The sequence below is a fragment of the Cricetulus griseus genome, chromosome 5 (genome assembly GCF_003668045.3).
Source record: "Cricetulus griseus strain 17A/GY chromosome 5, alternate assembly CriGri-PICRH-1.0, whole genome shotgun sequence".
Taxonomy (NCBI): Eukaryota; Metazoa; Chordata; class Mammalia; order Rodentia; family Cricetidae; genus Cricetulus; species Cricetulus griseus.
The window spans coordinates 129413727-129434621 of NC_048598.1; the positions used below are offsets into that span (position 1 = coordinate 129413727).

General features: G+C 41.3%; 1 protein-coding gene across 3 annotated transcripts; it reads right to left on the reverse strand.

Moving 5' to 3' along the window:
- Positions 1-946: 946 nt before the first annotated feature.
- On the reverse strand, positions 947-20395 carry Snapc1 (small nuclear RNA activating complex polypeptide 1). Of its 3 annotated transcripts, none has more exons than XR_004770275.1 (11): positions 20134-20395; positions 15523-15682; positions 15225-15365; positions 13963-14067; positions 13452-13610; positions 11572-11640; positions 10805-10867; positions 7990-8143; positions 4533-4654; positions 2492-2590; positions 947-1457 (listed from the first exon to the last, which is right to left on the reverse strand). XR_004770275.1 is itself a non-coding variant. In XM_027418249.2 (10 exons), the coding sequence occupies exons 1-10, from the start codon at positions 20316-20318 to the stop codon at positions 1423-1425; spliced, it is 1170 nt and encodes a 389-aa protein (XP_027274050.1). In that variant the 5' UTR covers positions 20319-20391; the 3' UTR covers positions 947-1422. The 3 variants fall into 3 exon arrangements, 1 of the variants encoding a protein (XP_027274050.1); XR_004770276.1 differs by lacking the exon at positions 20134-20395 and adding an exon at positions 19892-19910; XM_027418249.2 differs by lacking the exon at positions 4533-4654 and having other exon boundaries at positions 20134-20391.
- Between the last annotated feature and the right edge of the window lie 500 nt (positions 20396-20895).

Genomic DNA, 20895 nt, shown 5'->3' on the forward strand with positions numbered 1-20895 from the left:
CAAATGAACAACAAGCTTAGTCTGATCAACTTTTCGGTTATTATGACAGGAAGTATTGCCTCAAGTATTACTACTCATCATTGCTTTAGTCTGTAAAATAATATCACGTATTCTATGAGTGCTTTGTGAAAAATAGATTACGACTCAGCCATATAGTGTTACAGCTGTAAAATGCCTATAAACATCTGGAGTGTCCCACTCATTATCAGACAGAGCTGAAATTAGTCCTAGTAGCCAACAGGATAGCAAACCCAAGTTCTACCCAATACAACATTGATATTTTGATCTTAAAATACTACATATACAAGATATATATTTTCTTTTTTCTTTTCTTTTTTTACAAGATACATATTTTCAATCATATCAGATTTGGAAATTTTCTCCTCAACCCAGACATGGAACCTTAATAATTAACTACACGTCAGGCTGAACTAGCCACATGTCATGGAGGTAATCCACTTCTTTCTGGCAGCATTCAAACACTCTCAAGCAACTTCCACTTAAAACTCCTGGGAGGAGAAATTAAAAGAGGAGCACATGCATGATGCTATAGAAATTTTTTCCTGTGATTTACAAACATTCTGTGTCAAAGACACATTCTGAAATTTCTATTAGTGCCCCTCAAGGCTTACTAGAAAGTAGTATATAAGCATTAAATAATTTATTAACTAATGTTATGTGTAGACAAGGACACACACATGTAGGTATGTATCCATGGACAGTAGACCAACGGGAACTTTAAAGCAAACACTGAAGAAGCTAACGAGTGAGGCAAGGTGGTGCACGTCTACAATCTCAGCAGTGGGGAGGCTGAGACAAGAGCATGGAAGGTTCAAGGCCAACCTAGCATAAACAGCAAGATGCTGTCTAGTAAATAGACAAATAGGAATACAACATTAAGTACAAAAGGAGTGTTAAAGTTCTAAATTATTAGTCAAATTGCAAATTTCATAAAGCAAGTGGGACAAAAATTTTATTGCACTTAACCATAATAACACATAAAATATTAAACCTAAACCACAGTCCAATCCATTGCTAGGTGACAGGTATGAGTCATTTATGTATAAAAATTATTTTAAGAAAATTTTTTAAACTAGGATAGAAATATTGCAGTGATGCATTAAGGTGATATCACAAAAACTTTCGGGAAATAGTATAAACCCACAAATGCACAATTCTTTGTTTACATTCTAAATGCAAACTTTATCTCCATTCACACAGACTTTTAACAGAAATGTTAAATTAAACTTCAGAATAAACTTGTATTCCAACTCTTGACCTATGTCGGGCTCTCCCATTTCACAGAAATGACCTCATTCTCATACGTTGGTCCTCGCTGGCCAGCCTCCTGCTCAGAACAAAACAAACCTGTTCTTCTGTAAGAAAGCTCAGAATTGAAATAAAACTCCACCAGGCTCCTGGTCAGCGCTTTCTTTTCCTCTTGGGTGCAGTGAACTCTATGGATATAAGGTTAAGAATTCCATCAATTCTTTTAAAAAATTGACATTTAAATGACAGCCTTAACGAATAATATGAACTTCACCTGTATAAGTGTTTAACTAGTCTAACCCAACAATGTCCTCACAGCCAAGATCCAAGAGGGAAGCAATGAGGAAGATGAACAACACACACACAAATATATCATATATTTACATGCAATATCAATATATTATCATATATGTAATTAATTTTTAATATATGAATTTAATGACACAATGGAGCCCATTACCTTACTGCTAACTTAAAAAAAAAAATCTTAGCTTTGACATACATGTGCTTTCTTCCAATGAAATTGCAGTTTAGAAACTCCTATCTCCAATGAAACAGCAGGATTGCAGTCTTACTGAGATGTCAATAAGATAGGAGGTCTGCATCACTCTAAATCCTACTTCATAATTATTAGGTTGCTTAAATTTCCCCAGGGGGATGCCTTCCCTATAATTAACACGAACCCAGGGCAATATAAGTGAGAGTTGTCTAGGCTACTGCAAAGAGAAAGTGAAGACTTTGAGTCCATTACAATGAAACCTGGAAGCGTAACACAACATGTATGTGCTGTGTCTTTCTGGCTCTCATAGCTAATGCATAACCGTCATGCAAATAACCATCATAAACACAAGACACAGAAAGAAGAACATTAGAAAGACATGATAGATAGAAATATTCCCCATCAATGAAAAATAAAAAGGGAATGCCAGGGAAGGGGGGGTAAGAAGAAGAAAGAAGAAGGAGGAGGAGGAAGAGGAGGAGAACGAGGAGGAGGAGGAAGAAGAAGAAAAAGGAGGAGGAAGGAAGGAGGAGGAGGAGGAGGAGGAGGAGGAGGAGGAGGAGGGGTTAGCAGTGTAGGCATGGTTATCAGTGTAACACTGATGTGCTCCAGTGAGCCAAAGGAAAAGGGTCAGAAGAACTGAGTCACCTGTCATGGGGAGGGCTCTAACCCTGCCGCTCTGCAAGTCCAAGTCCCTTCACTAATAATGAGATGCACCGGTACCTGCTTCGCTGAAGTTGTCAGTCTCCTCCTCCTCTTCGGCAATTATGGGCATACTCAGGCATAAAGACTTCTCTTCCTTCCGTTCATTCTGAACGTTACCTAGGCATATTTAGAGATAGAGAGACATAGCTGTATATAAAAACAAAGAATACTAATCTTACATGTTTCAACACTGAAATTACAATAATAATATAATAATATAATATAATAAAATAATAATAATAATTAAGCATTCTAGAATACAAACCCTTTAAATGTTTATTTTCTCATTAGCTTACCAAGTGCCAGGTTTCCTTATACTTCCTTTTCATCCTTAGCCTTGACTGGTTCCTCTCTTTATCTCCCTCAAAGCTTTTCTTAAGTATTAAAATATTTGTGTCACTGGGCACAGTGGCACACACCTATAAACTCAGCACTTGGGCACAACCCTATAATCTCGGCATTTGAAAGGATGTTTACTTTGAAGACAGCCTGGGTTACAGTGAGATCCAGCCTCGGATGGATGGATGGATGGATGGATGGATGGATGGATGGATGGATGGATGGATGGAAAAACTTTTAATCCCAGCACTCAAGAAGCTGAAGCAGGAGGATTACAAGTCTGAGGCCTTACTGGGCCACATAGCAAGTTCTAGTTCAACTTGAGTTACATGTTGAAACCCTGCATCTACAAAAAAACAACAACAACAACAACAAACCGTGTACTTTGAGCATAGTATATAATGCTTCTATTAGGTGGAATGGAGAATGAGAAAAAACTGAAATTAGTGAGATATACCTCATTTGATCTTTAGCACACAAAACAAGGTTTCTAGAAGGCTGATCATGTGTTACTTCAATGTTATAGTAACTTAAAGTTGAACAGCTTCAGTTTTATTTTTGAACGCAGTCACATTTTCTTTTGCTATCTATCAGACATGCTCACATACTTCTTTAGTCATATCACCCAATGAATTTCCATTTTCAAAAACACTGGAGTTGGGCTGATATAACTCAGTCAGTAGAGAGTTAACCTAGCATGGGACACATCTATAGATGTGTTCAATACCCAGCACCGTAAACCAGGCATGGTGGCCCACACCTATAGTCCCCGCACTAGGGAGGTAGAGGGAGGAGGACCAGAAGTTCAAAGTCTCCTTGACTACATATATATAGCAAGTTCAAGGACGGACAGACATTATAGGAATTGAATCTGGCCAGGCAGACTGAGCAAATTTTCCTCCACATGAAATCCTCATCACACCACCCATATCTGCCCAGCATTTACCCACCAGCATCCTCCACAAGCTGAGACTTAGCATGTCTATCTCATCCCCCACATCAGACTCCATATCTACCTGCGTAACTGTCAAGATGCCCTCTAGTTCCTACAGCTAGGGCCATTATGTACCACTCCTAACCCTGAGCTACCATAGCAGCCCACTGTGGTCTGTTATCTCAAACATACCATACCATGTTACTCCTGGTTTTCAAGGAAACTCAAGTCATGTCACTCACCTCTGCCTACCATGTTAAACCTAGTATGCTGACTCTGTTTTTGAGGTCAGGCTGTAATAAAATACTCAACATATATTTTCCAGAATTACTAAAAGTTAACAGTACTTCCATGTGACCCAATATGGACTTCACTCTATACACCCAAACATTGTCCTTTTCAAGCCATCTCCTCTGCTTTTCTAAGTCTATGGACTTCCTCTAGATTCTTAAAGATTTCTTTATTTTTATTTTATGTGCATGGGTAGTTTGCCTGCATGTGTGTCTGTGTACCATTTGTGTGCCTAATGCCCCCAAAGACCAGAAAGAGACATCAGCTGCCCTGGATCTGAAGATGCAGCCAGTTGTGTACTACCATGCAGATGCTGGGACTGAACCTGGGTGCCACAGAGAACAGCCAGTGATCCTAACCACTGAACCATCTCTCCAGCCTTGCTAGATTTTTAAAATAAATACAAAGTAATTCTTAAACGCATGCATCGTGCATACACAATAACAGTAAAATCTTTTTTGTGACTGTGACTGTGTATGTAAGACTGAGGCCCACCTGTGTCAGTGTGCATGTGGAGGTCACGGGACAACTTTTGAAAACTGGTTCTCTCCTACTGCCATCAGGGTCCGGAAAACTAATCTCAGGCTGTCGGGCTTGGCAGCAAGCACCTTTACCTGCTGAGCCATTGAGATGGTCTGTTTTATTTCTGACAAAAGTGTGAAGGCCATTTGGTAGATAAAGGGTTGTCTTAAATGATACTGATATATTTTACTGCATAAATAACAAAGTGATTCAGATGTGCCACAGACATAAAAGTGATGTTTAAAGTTCCAAAATGTGTAGGAGAAGAAAAAAAAACAAAACAAAACTGAAAAACTGTTCTCAGATAAAGACTTTCTTACATGTAACACACAAAAAGCATGAGTCAAAAAAGAACAAGTGATAAATTGCACTTCTTCAAAATTAAAGTTCTTAAGCCAGTGTGGTAGCATGTATGAATACAGTACCAGCACCAGGGAGGCAGAGGAAGGAGGTCCAGGAGTTTAAGGCCATCTGTGTCTACACAGAGAGCCAAGATGAGCTTGGGCTGCCTGGGTCCCTGTCTTCACAAAAACAAAACAAAACATGACAAACACAATTCAAATTATTTCTTTATTTTTTCCTCTTGAGACAGGGTCTCACTATGTAGCCGTGTATGGCCTGGAGCTCATAGAGATCTGCCTGCCTCGAACTCCCTAGCATGGGAATCCACTAAAATTCTTATCTTTGTAAGACACTGTTATAAAAGAGAGGGAGAGGGAGAAATCTAGCTACAGTCTGGAAAAATATATGCAAAATACAATCCTGATTACAGATAAAGATCTTGTATCCAGAATGCGTAACACTCTCTACTCAATAGTGACTATCCACTCAACTGGAAAAAAAAGATCAGGAGCTGCAATTACCGACTGCTCTTCCAGAGTCCAATTCTCTATCCTCATGAAAGATGATGTTAAAGTCTGTGTCTGCTACAATCCATTAGGTTCTTTTCCATCTAACAGTAATTCTTTGTTTCTACCATGAGCAGATCATAGATTTGTCGATATCCTTACCTACGAGAGGTTTTCTCTTTTTTTTTTTTTTTAAAGATTTTATTTATTTATTATGTATACAACATTCTGCTTCCATGTATATCTGCACACCAGAAGAGGGCACCAGATCTCATAACAGATGGTTGTGAGCCACCATGTGGTTGCTGGGAATTGAACTCAGGACCTCTGGAAGAGCAGTCAGTGCTCTTAACCTCTGAGCCATCCCTCCAGCCAGAGGTTTTCTCTTAAAAACAGCTAATATGAATTACGCCAGATTATTTCTTAAATTACTGGGATATAGTCTAAATGCCCATAATGTGTCCTTCCAATAGGCTGCTGGATCTGATCTGCTTCCAATAGGCTGCTGGATCTGATCTGCTTTATCTAGCAAGGAGTTTTGCTCATGAAAGGTACTGGTCTTATAGTTTCACTTCTTGCAATAACAAGCAGGTAAAAAGTGTTCCCTCTTCTATTTTCTGAAAGCATTTGTATAGGAACATTACTCTTTTCTTAAACATCTATACATTGGGTGCCATGGCACATGACTAATCCCAGCACGCCGGGCACTGAGGTAGGATGGCTGAGACTTCAAGGCCTCCCTGAGCTAGACGGCAAGAGCCTGTTGCAAAGAGCAGAGGACTAGAGATGTGAGCCGTGGTGGGTGTGCCCGCAGGACTATTCCCGGGCCCGAACAAAACAATTTTACAGAGACATCTAGTAGTGCATCTTCAAGTTTCATTTCTTTAGTAGATAAAAGGTTGTTCAGATTTCCTATTTTGTGTCTTCTGAAAACTTTGTAATCTGTCACTATTTAACTTACTAGACTACTAAAATTACCAGATTCTCTTTATGAACACTTCCAGCTCTAACTTCTGTAGCAGGTTCTCCTACTTTCTAAAACTTTGGGTCTTAATTTTTTGTTCAGCTAATTCTAGAATACCTTTTACATATAACATTGGCTACTCACACACCAGGAAAACTGTGTAGCTTCTCTGATAATGTACAAGTTCATGTTCCCAATCACGCCAACTAGCAATGTCAGATGAAGCATTCTTCTAGTGTATCACTGCTAATGTTAGGCTGTCTGTTAGGCTGTCTGTCTGTCTGTCTGTCTATCTTTAAAAATTAAAGGAGTATCTGTTTCTTTTCTCCAGGGCAGGGTTGCTATGGCTCTGTCTGGAGTGAAGCTGACCCACCACCGACTTAGAAGTGTACTTTTACTGGACTATATCCATTTGTTCTTGGATTGTCTGTAGCTACTTGCACATTGTACCAGCAGCTGCATGACTAAGCTGTGAAAGTTGTTTAGCCGATGAAGTCTAAAATACTAGGTATCTGAACCTTTATCCCCTAATCTAGAGTGTTTTTAAAACCAAGGATGGCTAGTAGAGAGTAGCCAGTATCTCCTCTGATAATTATTACAATTTTCATATATTTTCCCCTTTAGGCCAATATAAGATAAACTATATTAATAGATTCCAATTAACTGCATCATGATTGCATCCTAGAACAATTGGAGTCAGGAAGAGCTTTTGGTTTGGGGGCCTGGTTTTTTGTACTTTAGGATTTTTTTTACAATTGTAGTTTGTCCCCAAAGCTGTCTTCACTGTGCCTGCCAGTTCCTGAAAGCACTTCTTGGCTATGCTTAACAACCACGGCTTCTCCCTCTAACTTCTTAACCCACTCTAGCAACCATCACAGCACAAAATTATATCTGACATACACTGAAGCTATTTAACTTCAACTCCCCCTCCACAGTCTCAATACAGGAAAAAGAAACGTGTTCAGAGGCTTTAAATTACTTTCCCAAACCCCTGAGGTAGCTAGGAGCATGTCTGATAAAATTAAGTATTTGTGAATGTTTCTATTGTGCTTTCTGCTACTAACACATTCCAACCTTAGCTGTGCTGGGCATATAGCATTTATTCAACTTTTGAAACATCCAATCATTAAAATACATGGGCATTTAAACATCAAATGATAAGATCATTTTGCGGATACTCTATTACAAAGGAAAAACAGAGATAGCCTAATGAATTTAACTGAAGGAGAGAAGAGTTTATAGACTGCATTACTTATTGGCCTTTTCTAGATGTAATTTAATTCACACACATCATTACTAATATAGTTACACTGAATAGTAAATTTGATAAAATCTCTAGGGTCTCCAGCAACAAGAGCCCAAGAAGCTATGAAAATGGGTTATTTTTAATATTAAATTCCACAATGCTCCCACACAAATCTCTTTTATTCTGAGACAGGATCTTACTATGCATATGTAGCTCAAGCTGGCCTTAAACAGGCACTCCTCCTGCCTCAGCCTGCTGAATGCTGGCATTGCAGATGTCTCCCCATCACACCCAACACCCAACTGTGACCCATCCTAGAAATAAGATCCTACACCCTTGCCAGGCCTTAGTAAGACTTTTAAAGCAAAGTACCTCTGCTCCTGGAAGCCCTCTTCCTTCCTCTTGGTTCTGCTGCTGTCTCTCTGGTTCTTTTTTTCTTAGCTGCTTTGCCTTGCCCTTGTCCAGACCCGGAATCAGAGTCCGAAGAGTCAAGTTTGGCTTGGCGATGCCTCCTGGACTTGGATGCCTTATTAACAGAAATCCAATTACTCACAATGAATGACAAAATGGATCCAAAGGACAGACCACAAAGGTGAGGAAAGCAGAAACACATGTCATCATGCCCTTTACTATTACCAGGCTTGTACTATACATAGTTTGTATGCAGACATAGACTTTTATCTTTATGACCAATTCCTACAGCTACCTCAGCATCAGCTCACACTGGGTTAAAATGCAGTGGCTGTTATCTAGAATGGTTAGCCAATGAATCTCACAAGAGTGGGGTTGGACTAATAGTGATGCACCTCCCCCTGTTTGTCTAGCTCGCCCCGACTAGTCAAGATGGGTTTTACATACCCACAACACTGTGACTTGTTCACTGTGTTTTAGAACTGTAACTACCAGGAAGGAAACACCAGCTTCGAACCCAAAGCCAGGACCAGCACTAAAAAGAAAGACAGGAAAAGAGGGGGGAAGTTCCAGTCCTAGTGGTATCTAAGACCACAGCAAGCCAAGGGCTTTGTTGCTGTTGTTTTGAGGCAGTGTCCCTCTACACAGCCCTGGCTATATAAACTATATAAACCAGGCTGGCCTTGAAGTCACAAAGATAAACCTTATCAGTGAGTATTTAAGAGCAATTATGTAAGATGACAGTTGTACCTCAAGAGGGAAAAAAAACTACAGCTGTGCAATGATATACTTGGAACAACTTGTGGGGTATGATGTAATTAGATTTTCAAAATTATCTGATATCTTAAGATATATATTAGACATCATTTGGCAACAAATTCTCTCTATACATAAAGAGAATTCTAGTTAAAAATAACAGAATGTAATCCACTCAGTGTGTTTTCAATGTCTTACACTCAGCTTACTGTGTACACCAACACCTAACCAGTGGAGAGTCATTCCAAATATTGATTATTTGGAATGATTATTACTTTCTGTTCCTACAGTCAGAAAATGATGTTTGCTTTTCCATAAAATAGTCACACACACACACAACACACACACACACACACACACTCACACACACACACTCTCTCTCTCTCTCCAAGAAAAACACATAGAATTACGAATGAGGCCAGGTGGTGGTTGTGCATGACTTTAATCCCAACATTCGGGAGGTAGAGGCAGAAGGATCTCTGTGAGTTCGAGGCCAGCCCAATCTATAAAGCTACACAAAGAAACCCTGTCTCAAAAAAAAAAAAAAAAAAAAAAAAGAAAGAAAAAAAGAAAAAAAAAAAAAGAAAGAAATCTAATGGCCACACAAGAACTACTACAAAACAGCTCACCCCACTAGAACTGCATAAAAACCATAGGGAGACAGTGAAAAGCTACACAGGGAACCGTGTCCTACTCTCTGGCCTCAAAGCTAGGCAGTAGACCACCTCCATAGGACAACAGGAGTCTATTCTCTGGGAAAAACAAACCAGAGAGATTTAGGATTTTAATAATAAATGAAGGGAGGGAAGGAGGAAGGGAGAAAGGAAGGGAGAGAGGAAAGGTGGGAGGAAGGAAGGAAAAAACCAAAGATGGCACCGTGGAGGAGGCGGCAGAAGGCAGCCGGAGCACGGACTCCACGCCTCCTGACTGACCCTCTGAAAGCTCCGAAAACACTGGCAGTTGGGCTTGCTTCCCGCCCTCCTCTCTCAGGAAAGGAAATGGAAGCCTCCTCTTTGGTAAAATGACTAAATCCAAGGAACAGAAATGAAGGCGTTAAAAGCCTGCATCAACTGTTTGTCACTCAATATAAAGAGACATCTGAGGAGCTCCGATCTTCTGGAACAAAGCCAAGAGAATGAAAAGCAGAGACCAAAATAAACAGAGAAAGGGATTCAAAGGAAATGGGAGGAAACATCAAAAACTGTAATTAAATTAATATCGTTAATGACAGACATTGTATCCTGTAAAAAAAAAAGGCAAAAATATGTTTAAGGAAACATTCAAAGAATAAGAATAGTCTCAGTAAAGACAAAAATGTCAGCACAAATACTAAAAAAAAAACAATAAAAATCAATGGCCAAGAAGTTAACATTTAAGAAACACCCTAACAGAAACAGTCTGAAAACAGCAAAGAAAAAACAAGATGGGTAAAGAGAAAGATACAAAAAAAAAAAAAAAAAAAAAAAAAAAACAGTAATTAAAAAGATTCTTAAGGCACAAAGGTCTCAGGCTGAAATGATGGCCAGCTGAATGCCAACAATCAATAAAAACTCAAGTGACATTCCCAAGGACTTTCTGAACTTTGGGGACAAAGCAAACTCCCATTCCTCCTAGAAGAGGACAGAGAACATGGCTTCAACATTCTCGGAAAGAGCTAGACGAGAAGCACACAGCACCACAGGGCAAGAGGTGATAGCAAGGCACTGCCGGGGGTACAGGCCAGACTGCTGGGTGACTGACTCTTTTTTTTTTTGTATACAGTGTTCTGCCTGCATGTATGCCTGCAGGCCAAAAGAGGGCACCAGATTCCATTACAGATGGTTGTGACAACCATGTGGTTGGATGCTGGGAACTGAACTCAGGACCTCTGAAAGAGCAGCCACTGCTCTTAACCTCTGAGCCATCTCTCCAGCCTGGGTGACTGATTCTTAAACTGTGTATATGGATTACATGGATGAAAGCTAATCTGCCACTTAGGAGCCAGCAGACTGTACGTTGGCTTACTGAACAAGGAACCTACCTGGGCAACAGCTGAAAAGGCTTTTGCTTTGATTTTTGCTAAGGACTCCGCTCTTTCACATCTCTGGAAGGAAAATAAACAAGGAAAAACAAAGTTCAGACATAAACATCAGGGAAGTTACGAAAATCCAAGGAGCTATAGTCAGGATTAAGATTTGAGACAAAGGTAAATAAAATAAGTATTTTATTTTAAAGTAATAAAATAAGTATTTACAAAGATAAATAAAAGAAGCTAACATGTTTAGACACACATCGATACAAAATCACACCCTCTGACTGCTGGCACAGAAAGTGAGCGGCATAATGCTGACCTCATAGCTGTGGACCATTTCCTTCAAGACTCATGAAGGAAAGTAGGGACAACAGCCTTAGGGACTGTGCAAGCTCTCGACTGCCATTTCCTCATCTGCCTGTGCCTAACGATGGTTCCCCAAGACAGATGAAACACGGAACATGAGGAACTGCAAAAAGCACCCAAGCATCACAAGGTCAGAAAGGCTGACAAGCAGGATGCTATCACACAGGCCTTACCCTGCCCCTGAGGATGAAGAGCACCTCCCGCCTGCTCAGAACAGCTACCACCTCACTCCCTGACCTGCGTGCTCAGAATGCCCTGCACGATTCCGGTGAAGAACAGACTGGCTACCCCAGTATACACGGAGCGGAATTTTCCCGTGTTTACTAACACCGGACCAAGGGTCCTAACACTTAAAAGAGGAATTAGTCACACATAAAAGGGAATGATGCTGCCTTTAACAGTCTGCTGACCTCTGGTTCCTGTGAAGGGCCTTCACTGTCTTCTTCTCCCTCTTTAAGTTTTGGTTTTAGGGTCGGATTCTGAAAGAACAAAAACATTATGTATGTTAATGTATACACATTTATAATTCCATTAATTTCAGATAATTAGTGAATTACTAGGGTTTTTTTTCTTTGTTTTTTTTTTGTTGTTGTTTTTTTTCTTGTTTTGGGGTTTTTTTTGAGATAGGGTTTCTCTGTGTAGCTTTTGAGCCTGTCCTGGCACTCACTCTGGAAACCAGGCTGGCCTCAAACTCACAGAGGTCTGCCTGCCTCTGCCTCCCAAGTGCTGTGAGTAAAGACGTGCACCACCAATGCCCAGCTGTGGATTACAGTTTTAACAGTGAAGAACAGTTACTTTTAATTACTGAAAAATCAGAAGGTCATTTCATATTACTACAGCATGGGTCACCATCTGTCATATTGCTATAATAAAGACCATAGCCAAAAGCAACTTGGGGAGGAAGGGCTTATTTCACCTTACAGTTTACAGTCCATCATGAAGGGAGGTCAGAGTAGGGACTCGGGAGGAGCCTAGAGATGAAAACTGAAGCAGACGCCGTGGAGGAACCCTGGGACTGGCTTGTTCCACACGACTTGCTCAGACAACTTCTTTATACCACCCAGGATCACGTGCTGGGACAGCATTACCTACAGAGGGCTGAATCCTCCCACACCAATCACTAGTCAAGAAAATGTCCCACAGACCTGCCTACAGGACAGTCGAATGGAAGCATTTACACAACCGAGGTTCTTCCCTCTTTTCCAGTGACTCTAGCCTTCATCAAGCTAACAGACCACTTACCAGCACACTGTATAGCATTAAGAGTATGAAGTTCCATGCTAGAGAAATGGCTTAGTGGGTAAGGGCATTTGCTGTCAAGACTGATGACCTGAGTTCAGTATCTAAGACCCTCATGCTAGAAGAAGAAAACCAACTCCCACTCATTGTTCTCTGTATCCCGTGCACGCGCACGCACGCACGCACGCACGCACGCACGCACGCACGCACGCACGCACGCACGCACGCACGCACGCACGCACGCACGCACGCACACATAAAAATATTTTTTAAAGGACACAAAGTTTCAAAATAGTTCCAGAAAACATTATTAAATTACCTATATCCCCTTATCTAATGGCGAATGCCAAATACCTCCTGTGGTATTAAAAAAAGATGGCTGGGTGTGGTGTTGCATACTTTTAATCCCAGCACTCTGGAGGCAGAGGCAAGAGGATCTCTGTGAAGTTCAAGACCTGCCTGGTTGACATAGTTAGTTCCAGGACTAAATAGAGAGAACTTCCCTCAAATTAATAAATAAATAATTTTTTAAAAAGTGTGTGTGTGTATCAAAACAAACAAATAAAAAAGAAAGTTAAGTTGAAAAACAGTGGCTAAGCCACATGAGACAGTGCTGGAAACAGAGAAGAGCCTCCAGTGGGGTGCAATGCCCCCTACTATGCAGTAAGTGGAGCCAGTACAGCCGGTGGAGCCGGTCTCTCTGGTTTACAAGAGAAGGTAGTTTTCTAAAATTTTATATGAAGTCCACTAATATTTACATGTTGGAAATGAATTCAAAATTTTACAACAATGTTGGAATTAATATTGCACCAAACAAAATTAACCTATAGGCTGGGTTTGGTCTAAAAACAGTTCAAAAAGATTTCCTCTCCCCCAGGCCCATTTGTAAGGCTGAAGTGACAGAGCCCTAACTAGGAGGGTAAAGCCCTCTAAATCTTCACAGGACAGCAAGGCAGCCACTGTGCCAGGCTGCCTTCTCTACAAACTGTTCACATTTAAACATCTGTACACCATGCAGGGGTAGGTAGGTCAGCAACACACAAGTAATTACCTTCCTGTCTTTGTGCCACTGTTGATGCTCCAAAACTATGTTCTTAATGTTGTCAAAAAAATCCTCCTTTACCAGGCTGAGAGCTTTGTCTGGCATCGACTTATCAGCTGAGATAGCACGCTTCATATTTTGATAATGATCATGAACATTCAACATTTCCTAAAAGTGAAAACAGAGACCCTTTATTTCTTGTATGAGTACTGGAGCTGCTGTGTGTGTGTGTGTGTGTGTGTGTGTGTGTTATTTTGTTTTATATTAAGAGACAAGGTCTTGCTATATAGCTCAGGCTAATGGTGTAATGGTAGGCATGCACCACCATACTTGGTCCTTTATTTCCATCTTTGAGGACAATCTTAAAGGCACACTAATTCAAAATATAATTACTTTCCAAAGTGACTATGCTAACATCATTACAGAAACTGTCAATACCCAGTTAATGAAAAGTATAACCTCTGTATATATTGTCAATAAAACCACTTGCCCAGCTTCAAGAGTATAAGGACAAACTCACCTCTAATACATCAGAAGTGATAAGTTTCATTACACGATCACTTGGGTCCTTAAACTTTTGGGTCACTTCAGTTTGCTGAATTTTTTTCTTCATTCTACATGAAAGCTAAATACAAAGAATGTCTTTTAAAATGAACATCTTGGACTGGAGAGATGACTCAAGAGCAAAGGCATTTGCTAAGCAAGCCTGCTCAGCTGAGTAGATCCCTAGAATGCCCATCAAGGTTGAAGGAGAGAACAACCACACAGCTGTCCCAATACCTACACACACGCACAGTGGAATGTGCACAATGGAACATGAACCAGTTACAACATCATAAACACACACCCAACAATAAAAATTTTTCAAAAATGTTAAACATCTTTTAAAGGATATTTTTAAAGTGCTTAAATATAAGCGAGGAATAAATTCACATCAGTAGAAGAAAGTCTCTACAAGCACACTTGTTGGCTATCCATTTCCAGAGCCTATCAGGTATTTGTAAGTATCAGATGCCACACTGCAAGCTACAGAATCTACCTAGCTTTGAAAAGTCACATGATTTGCCGGAAAGATTTGGTCCTCCGATCTAGTGTCTCAACTGTTACAAAACTCAAGAAATGGAGGGTTTTATGACAAATTTCAATTTTTTGCCAACTGAGCTTTAAATACCTTTGTCAAGCCCTCTTGACACTCAAATGTAGAAAGGCACATTTGCACATTCCCACACAAATGCAGAAAGACAACGGGGCAGCTCAGTGGCTGTTAACTTGTTAACTTCCTAGCTTGGGACTGAACCCTCAGCTGTGGAGATAAAATGGATGTACAAGCCAGGCGGTGGTGGCACATACCTTTATTCCCAGCACTCAGGAGGCAGAGGCAGGTGGATCTCAGTGAGTTTGAGGCCAACCTGGTCTACAAAGTGAGTTCCAGGACAGCCAGGACTGTTACACAGAGAAACCCCGTCCTCCCCCCCCAAAAAAACAAACAAAAAAACAGACAGATACAGATGCCAGATCTCTGCCCATTCACAACAACTGGCATCATGTGTGAAATCCAGAAACACCCTGCACTCAAGAGCAGAGGCTCAATTCTGTCTGCAGGGAAAAGAAAACAATCAGAAAACATTTTTCTTATTATAAGAAGGGCTACAGTTTTGATCACCACTAATAGACTTCACATTTCCAGGAGAATTAAAGCAGGCCATGGACAACAAAATGTAACTGCTTGTTTTGAAAATACATGTCGTTTTGTTTGTTTTGTTTTGTTTTAAGGCAACATACCAGCTTGGGCATTGCTGTGAAGTGGAAGGCTCTGTCCAGTCGAAGATTCCTGAAAATGAAGGCTGCGTCGAAATGCTGTGCATTTATCAAGTCTTGCTGAAATTTATTAACTTCATCCCAGTCCTTCAGGGCGACTCTGATCTACAACCAGGAGGAGAAAAGCCACCGTGTAAAATGGACTGGATCCTTTTTCAGTATTGAAAACTCAAAAAACACTGTATTTCCACCTAAATCCTTTATTATTTTTAAAATACAGTGCTTGGTTCAAGTTTCTACTGGGGGAAACTAATTCACCAACCTTTTGTTTTGGCTGACACAGCTGCGTGTTATACAACCCGTATAGTAAATACAAAGCACCAACTCTGATTTGGAAGGTGTATGGAGGCAAAAAATAGCGCCAGGCCAGAGCTAAAGCCTCTTTTGTAAACATGTTCTTTTTCAAGTTCCTCATCTTGCCACTGTAAAACAAAAAGGAAATATGACCACTGTTACATAAACATGGGCAAAAGTTAACGGGGGCACATGCTACTGTAACTGCTGGAGACTAATGGAGAAGCCACCCCTGATCCTCTTGAGAGCCAAGCAGAAAGAACTCATTTTCTACCACGCTTGTCACCACAGAGTCAGGTAACTGTGACACTGCCACCAAAACACTAGCCTTGCTGCCAAACTGAGAACTGTAGAAGAGGCTTCAGATTCGTAATTTAAAACGTTTACTGTGAAAACAGTCATGGTTGTTACAGACTCAAAAACTGTGCATTTTACTCGGTAACATGTACTTCCCCAACAGGCTCCAGCATTTGCAGTTTTCTGTCCCTGGAAGGATTCAGCAAGCTTTCTTGTCAGACTATTTTTGGATCACCAGCCTCAAATAGCAATCATAAACATCTTTTAAAGGATGTTCTCAACTACTCTGATAACTTTATTAACCTGCTTTTATTAATCTACATTTTGCTGTAGAAGCTGTGTGGCTTCTACCCTTCCTCAGTACAGCATGTCCAGCTTGTTCCAAGTCTATTGGCAAATGCCTTACCTAGATTCCTCCTCCAAGTTTCTCTCTTACGGAAGAAATCCTGCCTACCTCCTCCTGCCTAGATACTGGCCATTCAGCTTTTTATTACACCAAGCACAGCAACACATCTTCACATGGTGTACAAATATTCCAAAACAGAAGGCTTAAATATAAGAGAAATAACCCAACACAACCAATCCTCCCATTCACCAGAACACAAAGCCAGTGTGATGTTCCTCTTAAAACTGAATAAAACAATGAAGGTGGGGCTGGAGAGATGGCTCAGCGGTTAAGAGCACTGGCTGCTCTTCCAGAGGACCTGGGTTCAATTCCCAGACCTACACAGCAGTTTACAACTGTTCCAAGAGATCCAACATCCTCACACAGACATACATTCGGGCAAAACACCAATGTACATAAAATACAAATAAATAAATTATTTAAAAAATGAAGGCAACTTTGAACATATTGTGTTAGTGTTTTACCATAGACCCTAAATTAGCAGATTAAAAATGTTCCCCATTTATAAAAAGCCAGAAATTGGGAAATGGAGGCAGAAGGATCAAAAGGTTTAAGGTCATCTTTGGCTACATACTGAGGTCAAGTCCAGTTTGGGCTACAAGAGACTCGGTGTCAAACAAAACAAGAAATTGGGCATGGTGTCCCAGACTGTAATTCCAGCACTCAGAAGACAAGAGGCAGACTGCCATGGCCAGATCCTATTTTGATACAACAAAGTCAGTCTTTAAATATAACCTTAGCTAAAATGCCTGAAAACACATTTACACATGCAAGCAACTGACATTCACATAACTATAAATATATTGCATTTGTCATTTAATAGCAGCAAAATAAAATAAAGACCTAAGCCCTTTAGCCAGTGCAATCTTTTACATCTTTCTACAAATGGGGGAGGAGACCACTTTGGCTCTCAAACAATAAATATAATAAGTACAATAAAAGAACATGAAATACCTACCACAATATCGAGACCAAAATGATTACTAAAGAAAATCCAGCAAGGTGTAACAGCACATGCCTTTAATCCCAGCTGTCAGACTCAGGAGGCAGAGGCAGATGGATTTCTTTGAATTTGAAGCTAGCCTGGTCTACATACTGAGTTCCAGGACAATCAGGGCTGCACAGAGAGATGCTGTCTCAGGAAAAAAAAGAAGAAGAAGAAGAAGAAGGAGGAGGAGGAGGAGGAGGAGGAGGAGGAGGAGGAAGTGGAGGAAGAGGAGGAAGAGGAGGAGGAGAAGGAAGAAGGAGGAGAAGGAGAAGAAGAAGAAAGTCCACCACCACCCCCTCTAGTAGAATAACCTAGATAAACTTCCTTGGTGTCACCCCCTCCCCCTTTACTACAGTGAAAGATTATGGATTTTAGAAACAGAAAAGACAAAAAAGATAGAAAATAGGCTGGGCAAGGTGGTGTGTACTTTTATTTTTTTGTTTTTGGTTTTCAAGACAGGGTTTCTCTATGTTGTCCTGGCTGTCCTGGAATTGCTTTTCGACCAAGATGGCTTCTAACTCACAGGGATCCACCTACCTCTGCCTCCCAAATTAATCCCTCTGGGATTAAAGGTATGTGCTACCACCCAAGGCTTAAATAATTGGGGTCTATGAGTACCCTCATTCATTTGGCCTGTTGTCACTCTTTTTTTTTAAGATTTATTTATTTTTATGTGCACTAGTGTTTTGCCTGCATGTATGTCTGTGTGAGGGTGCCAGATCCCCTGGACTGAAGTTATAGACAGTTGCCATGTGAGTGCTGGGAACTGAATTGGGTCCTCTAGGAAGAACAGCCTGTGCTCTTAAGTGTTAAGCCATCTCTCCAGCCAGGAGTAGTTCACATCTTTAATCCCATCAGAGGCCATCCTAGTCAACACAGTACATTCCAGGCCAGCCAGGACTGCACAGTAAGACCTTGTCTCTAATAATAATAATATGTAAATAAATAACATTTAATTAAATTTAAAAAGGAACAGGAACAGGAAAGCATTGGTTTAGATATTTTTTAAGATGGGGTCTCACTTTACAGCCCAAGCTGACTTCAAACTTGAAATCCTCCTGATCAATCTAATTACAAGCCTATGTCACCACACTTGGTGAAATTAACTTCCTTAAATCTTAAAGCTTCAATTTTCTAGCCAGGTGGTGGTAGTACACACCTTTAAACCCCTTGGGAGGAAGAGGCAGGCAGATTTCTGTGAGTTCGAGGCCAACTTAGTGTACAGAGAGAGTTCCAAGACAGAGCCACACAGAGAAATCCTGTCTCAAAACAAAAACAAAAAGCTTCTATTTTCTAACCTCTAAAATATGGACAATTATAGCTGCTTTTCAGAGTTTTGTTATAAGTATATTAAACAGTGAGTGCATTACAGTTATGCATATAAAAGATTAGTTGTACAGTAAACAGTTTTTGTTGTTATTTGTTTTTTTGAGGCAGTGTATCCTATAGCCTGACTGGTCTGGAATTCTCTTTGTAGTTAAGGATGGCCTTGAACTCCTGATTCTCCTGCCTCCACCTCCCCCAATTCTGGGCTTAGAGGTATTCAGCACCATGACCAGTTAATATCTTCATCCCTCATCCCTGTAATTTACAAACTACACAATAATTAGTTTACATAACTAAAATTAATTGGGGGGTTGGGGTTTTTTTTCTTTTCTTTCTTTCTTTTTTTTTTTTTTTTTTTTTCAAGACAGGGTTTCTCTGTGGCTTTGGAGGCTGTCCTGGAACTAGCTCTTGTAGTCTTGTAGACCAGGCTGGTCTTGAACTCACTGAGATCCACCTGCCTCTGCCTCCTGAGTGCTGGGATTAAAGGTGTACGCCACCACCGCCCGGCTAGAATTAATTTTTATTTATCTATTTTACTCAGCAAAAAGTTCTAATGAAGTTTCATTCAATCATCTAGCTTTTTCAATAATGGATATGCTATGATAATTAATACAAACACCATATTCAAACCCGGGAATTGTGGTGAATGCCTGTAATGCCAGCCCTTGAAAGAAAGAGGCAGGCAGATCTCAAGGCCAGTGTGGTTTAGATGGCAAATTTCAGGCCAGCCGGAGCTACACAATGAGGTCAAGAATCAAAAAATAAAAACAACAAGAAGAAATTTATCGAGTCGCTGTTCCACAAAGATCAATCCAAGGGGGGAATCAAAAAGTAGTGATAACGCTGAACATTAATTTCGAACATGAAACACACCAGATATATTGGCTCATTCAATCCTCATCACACTACTATGAAGTTTTGTATGCCTATTCCACAGACAAAAAAAAAAAAAAAATATTGTCCCAGATCTCGGTGGGGGAAGAGTTGGGGACCTGAATTCAAATTCTAATACCTGGGACCCATCATTTGTGCTCTTCACCATTATGCAATATAACGTGGCAGGTGAGACAAGAACTTGGGGCTTGCGGGGGGGAGGGGGGGTTAGATAGAACACGAACTCTCACTTAGTCAAGAAGAGCAAAAGACTTCCCAAGAACTGTCATCTGTGTTTAAATATGCCTGAAGAAGTGAACAAGCAAAAAGAGGGCGGAAACTCCCAGGCTAGGACGCGCCGGGGGCAGGAAAGTGACATAAGATGTGAGCAGTGGAAATGAGGCTGGGGACAGAAGCAGCCACTGGGCTGAAGCTGGGCTTTATCACTTTTAGGCGGCTCAACAGAGGCTCAAATCTGCACTTCCAGGTTTGGTTGTTGCATGCCAAATGAATCCATTCGTGGAGGACCCTGTCTCTCTGTGGTTGCTTTGTTTCTAACCGTGGATTCATTCAGGGCGAACAAAACTGGAGGAGGTCGAAGGGCTGGGTGCGGATGGGGGAGGTGGGTGATGGAGGGGAGCAAGCCAGGGAGATCCCCAGACGGAGGTCGGGCAACAAGGCACACCCACCAGAAGATAGTAGCGAACTTCATGCTGCGCCAGAGCTCCGCGAAGTCCTCGAAGCGCACGCTGTCCAGCTCTTGGAAGCGGCTGAGCAGCGCCTCGCAGTCGGTCTGCAAGCCCGGCGGGGTCCCCGCGCCTGCAAGCGTCCCCGCGCCCACGGGACGGGTCCCGGCGTCCGCAGCGGTCTCCATGCTCGCTCACCACTGGCAAACCACCGCCATCCGGAACCGGGTCCCAACGCGCCAACCCAGCTGCATCTCACACGCGCCCCCATGACGTATTATCCGGGACCTCAAGCCCCGCCTTCATCCGGGCCACTCCTAGCTCCTGCAGCCCTTTTCGCGCGTGCGTGAAAACGCGGAGCTCTTTGTTGACGTTTGCCCAAACATTTGTGCAGAGATCAGCTCTTTTTAAGTTCAACGAAGAAGCCGGGCGTGGTCGCACACGCCTTTAATACCAGCACTCGGGAGACAGAGGCGGGAGGATTTCTGTGATTTACAGGAGATCCAGGACTACATAAAAAGACCCTGACTCACAATAAATTAATTCATTTTATATTAAATAATGTGCCCGCTCGCTCAGTCGGTAGAACGTGAAGACTTTTGATTTCAATGAACAGTGAGGCGTCCCCCCCCCAAAAAAAATCTTAAGTCTTCTTGCCACCTGGCTCTTATAATTTGGCCTTAACCTGCCTTCCTGTCTTTAAAGTGACCCTACAGTGACAAGCCAACCACCCCAACCTCGGTCCAAATGAGAAGAGGATCTAAA

Excerpts from the sequence above, each read along its gene's own strand:
- Snapc1 (XM_027418249.2), bottom strand. The coding sequence starts at position 20,318 with ATGGAGACCGCTGCGGACGCCGGGACCCGTCCCGTGGGCGCGGGGACG. Across the intron at positions 11,641-13,451 it reads AGTGGCACAAAGACAGGAAG|AATCCGACCCTAAAACCAAA; the intron begins GTAATTACTTGT and ends TTGTTCTTTCAG. Across the intron at positions 2,591-7,989 it reads GAGGGCTTCCAGGAGCAGAG|GTAACGTTCAGAATGAACGG; the intron begins GTACTTTGCTTT and ends AAATATGCCTAG.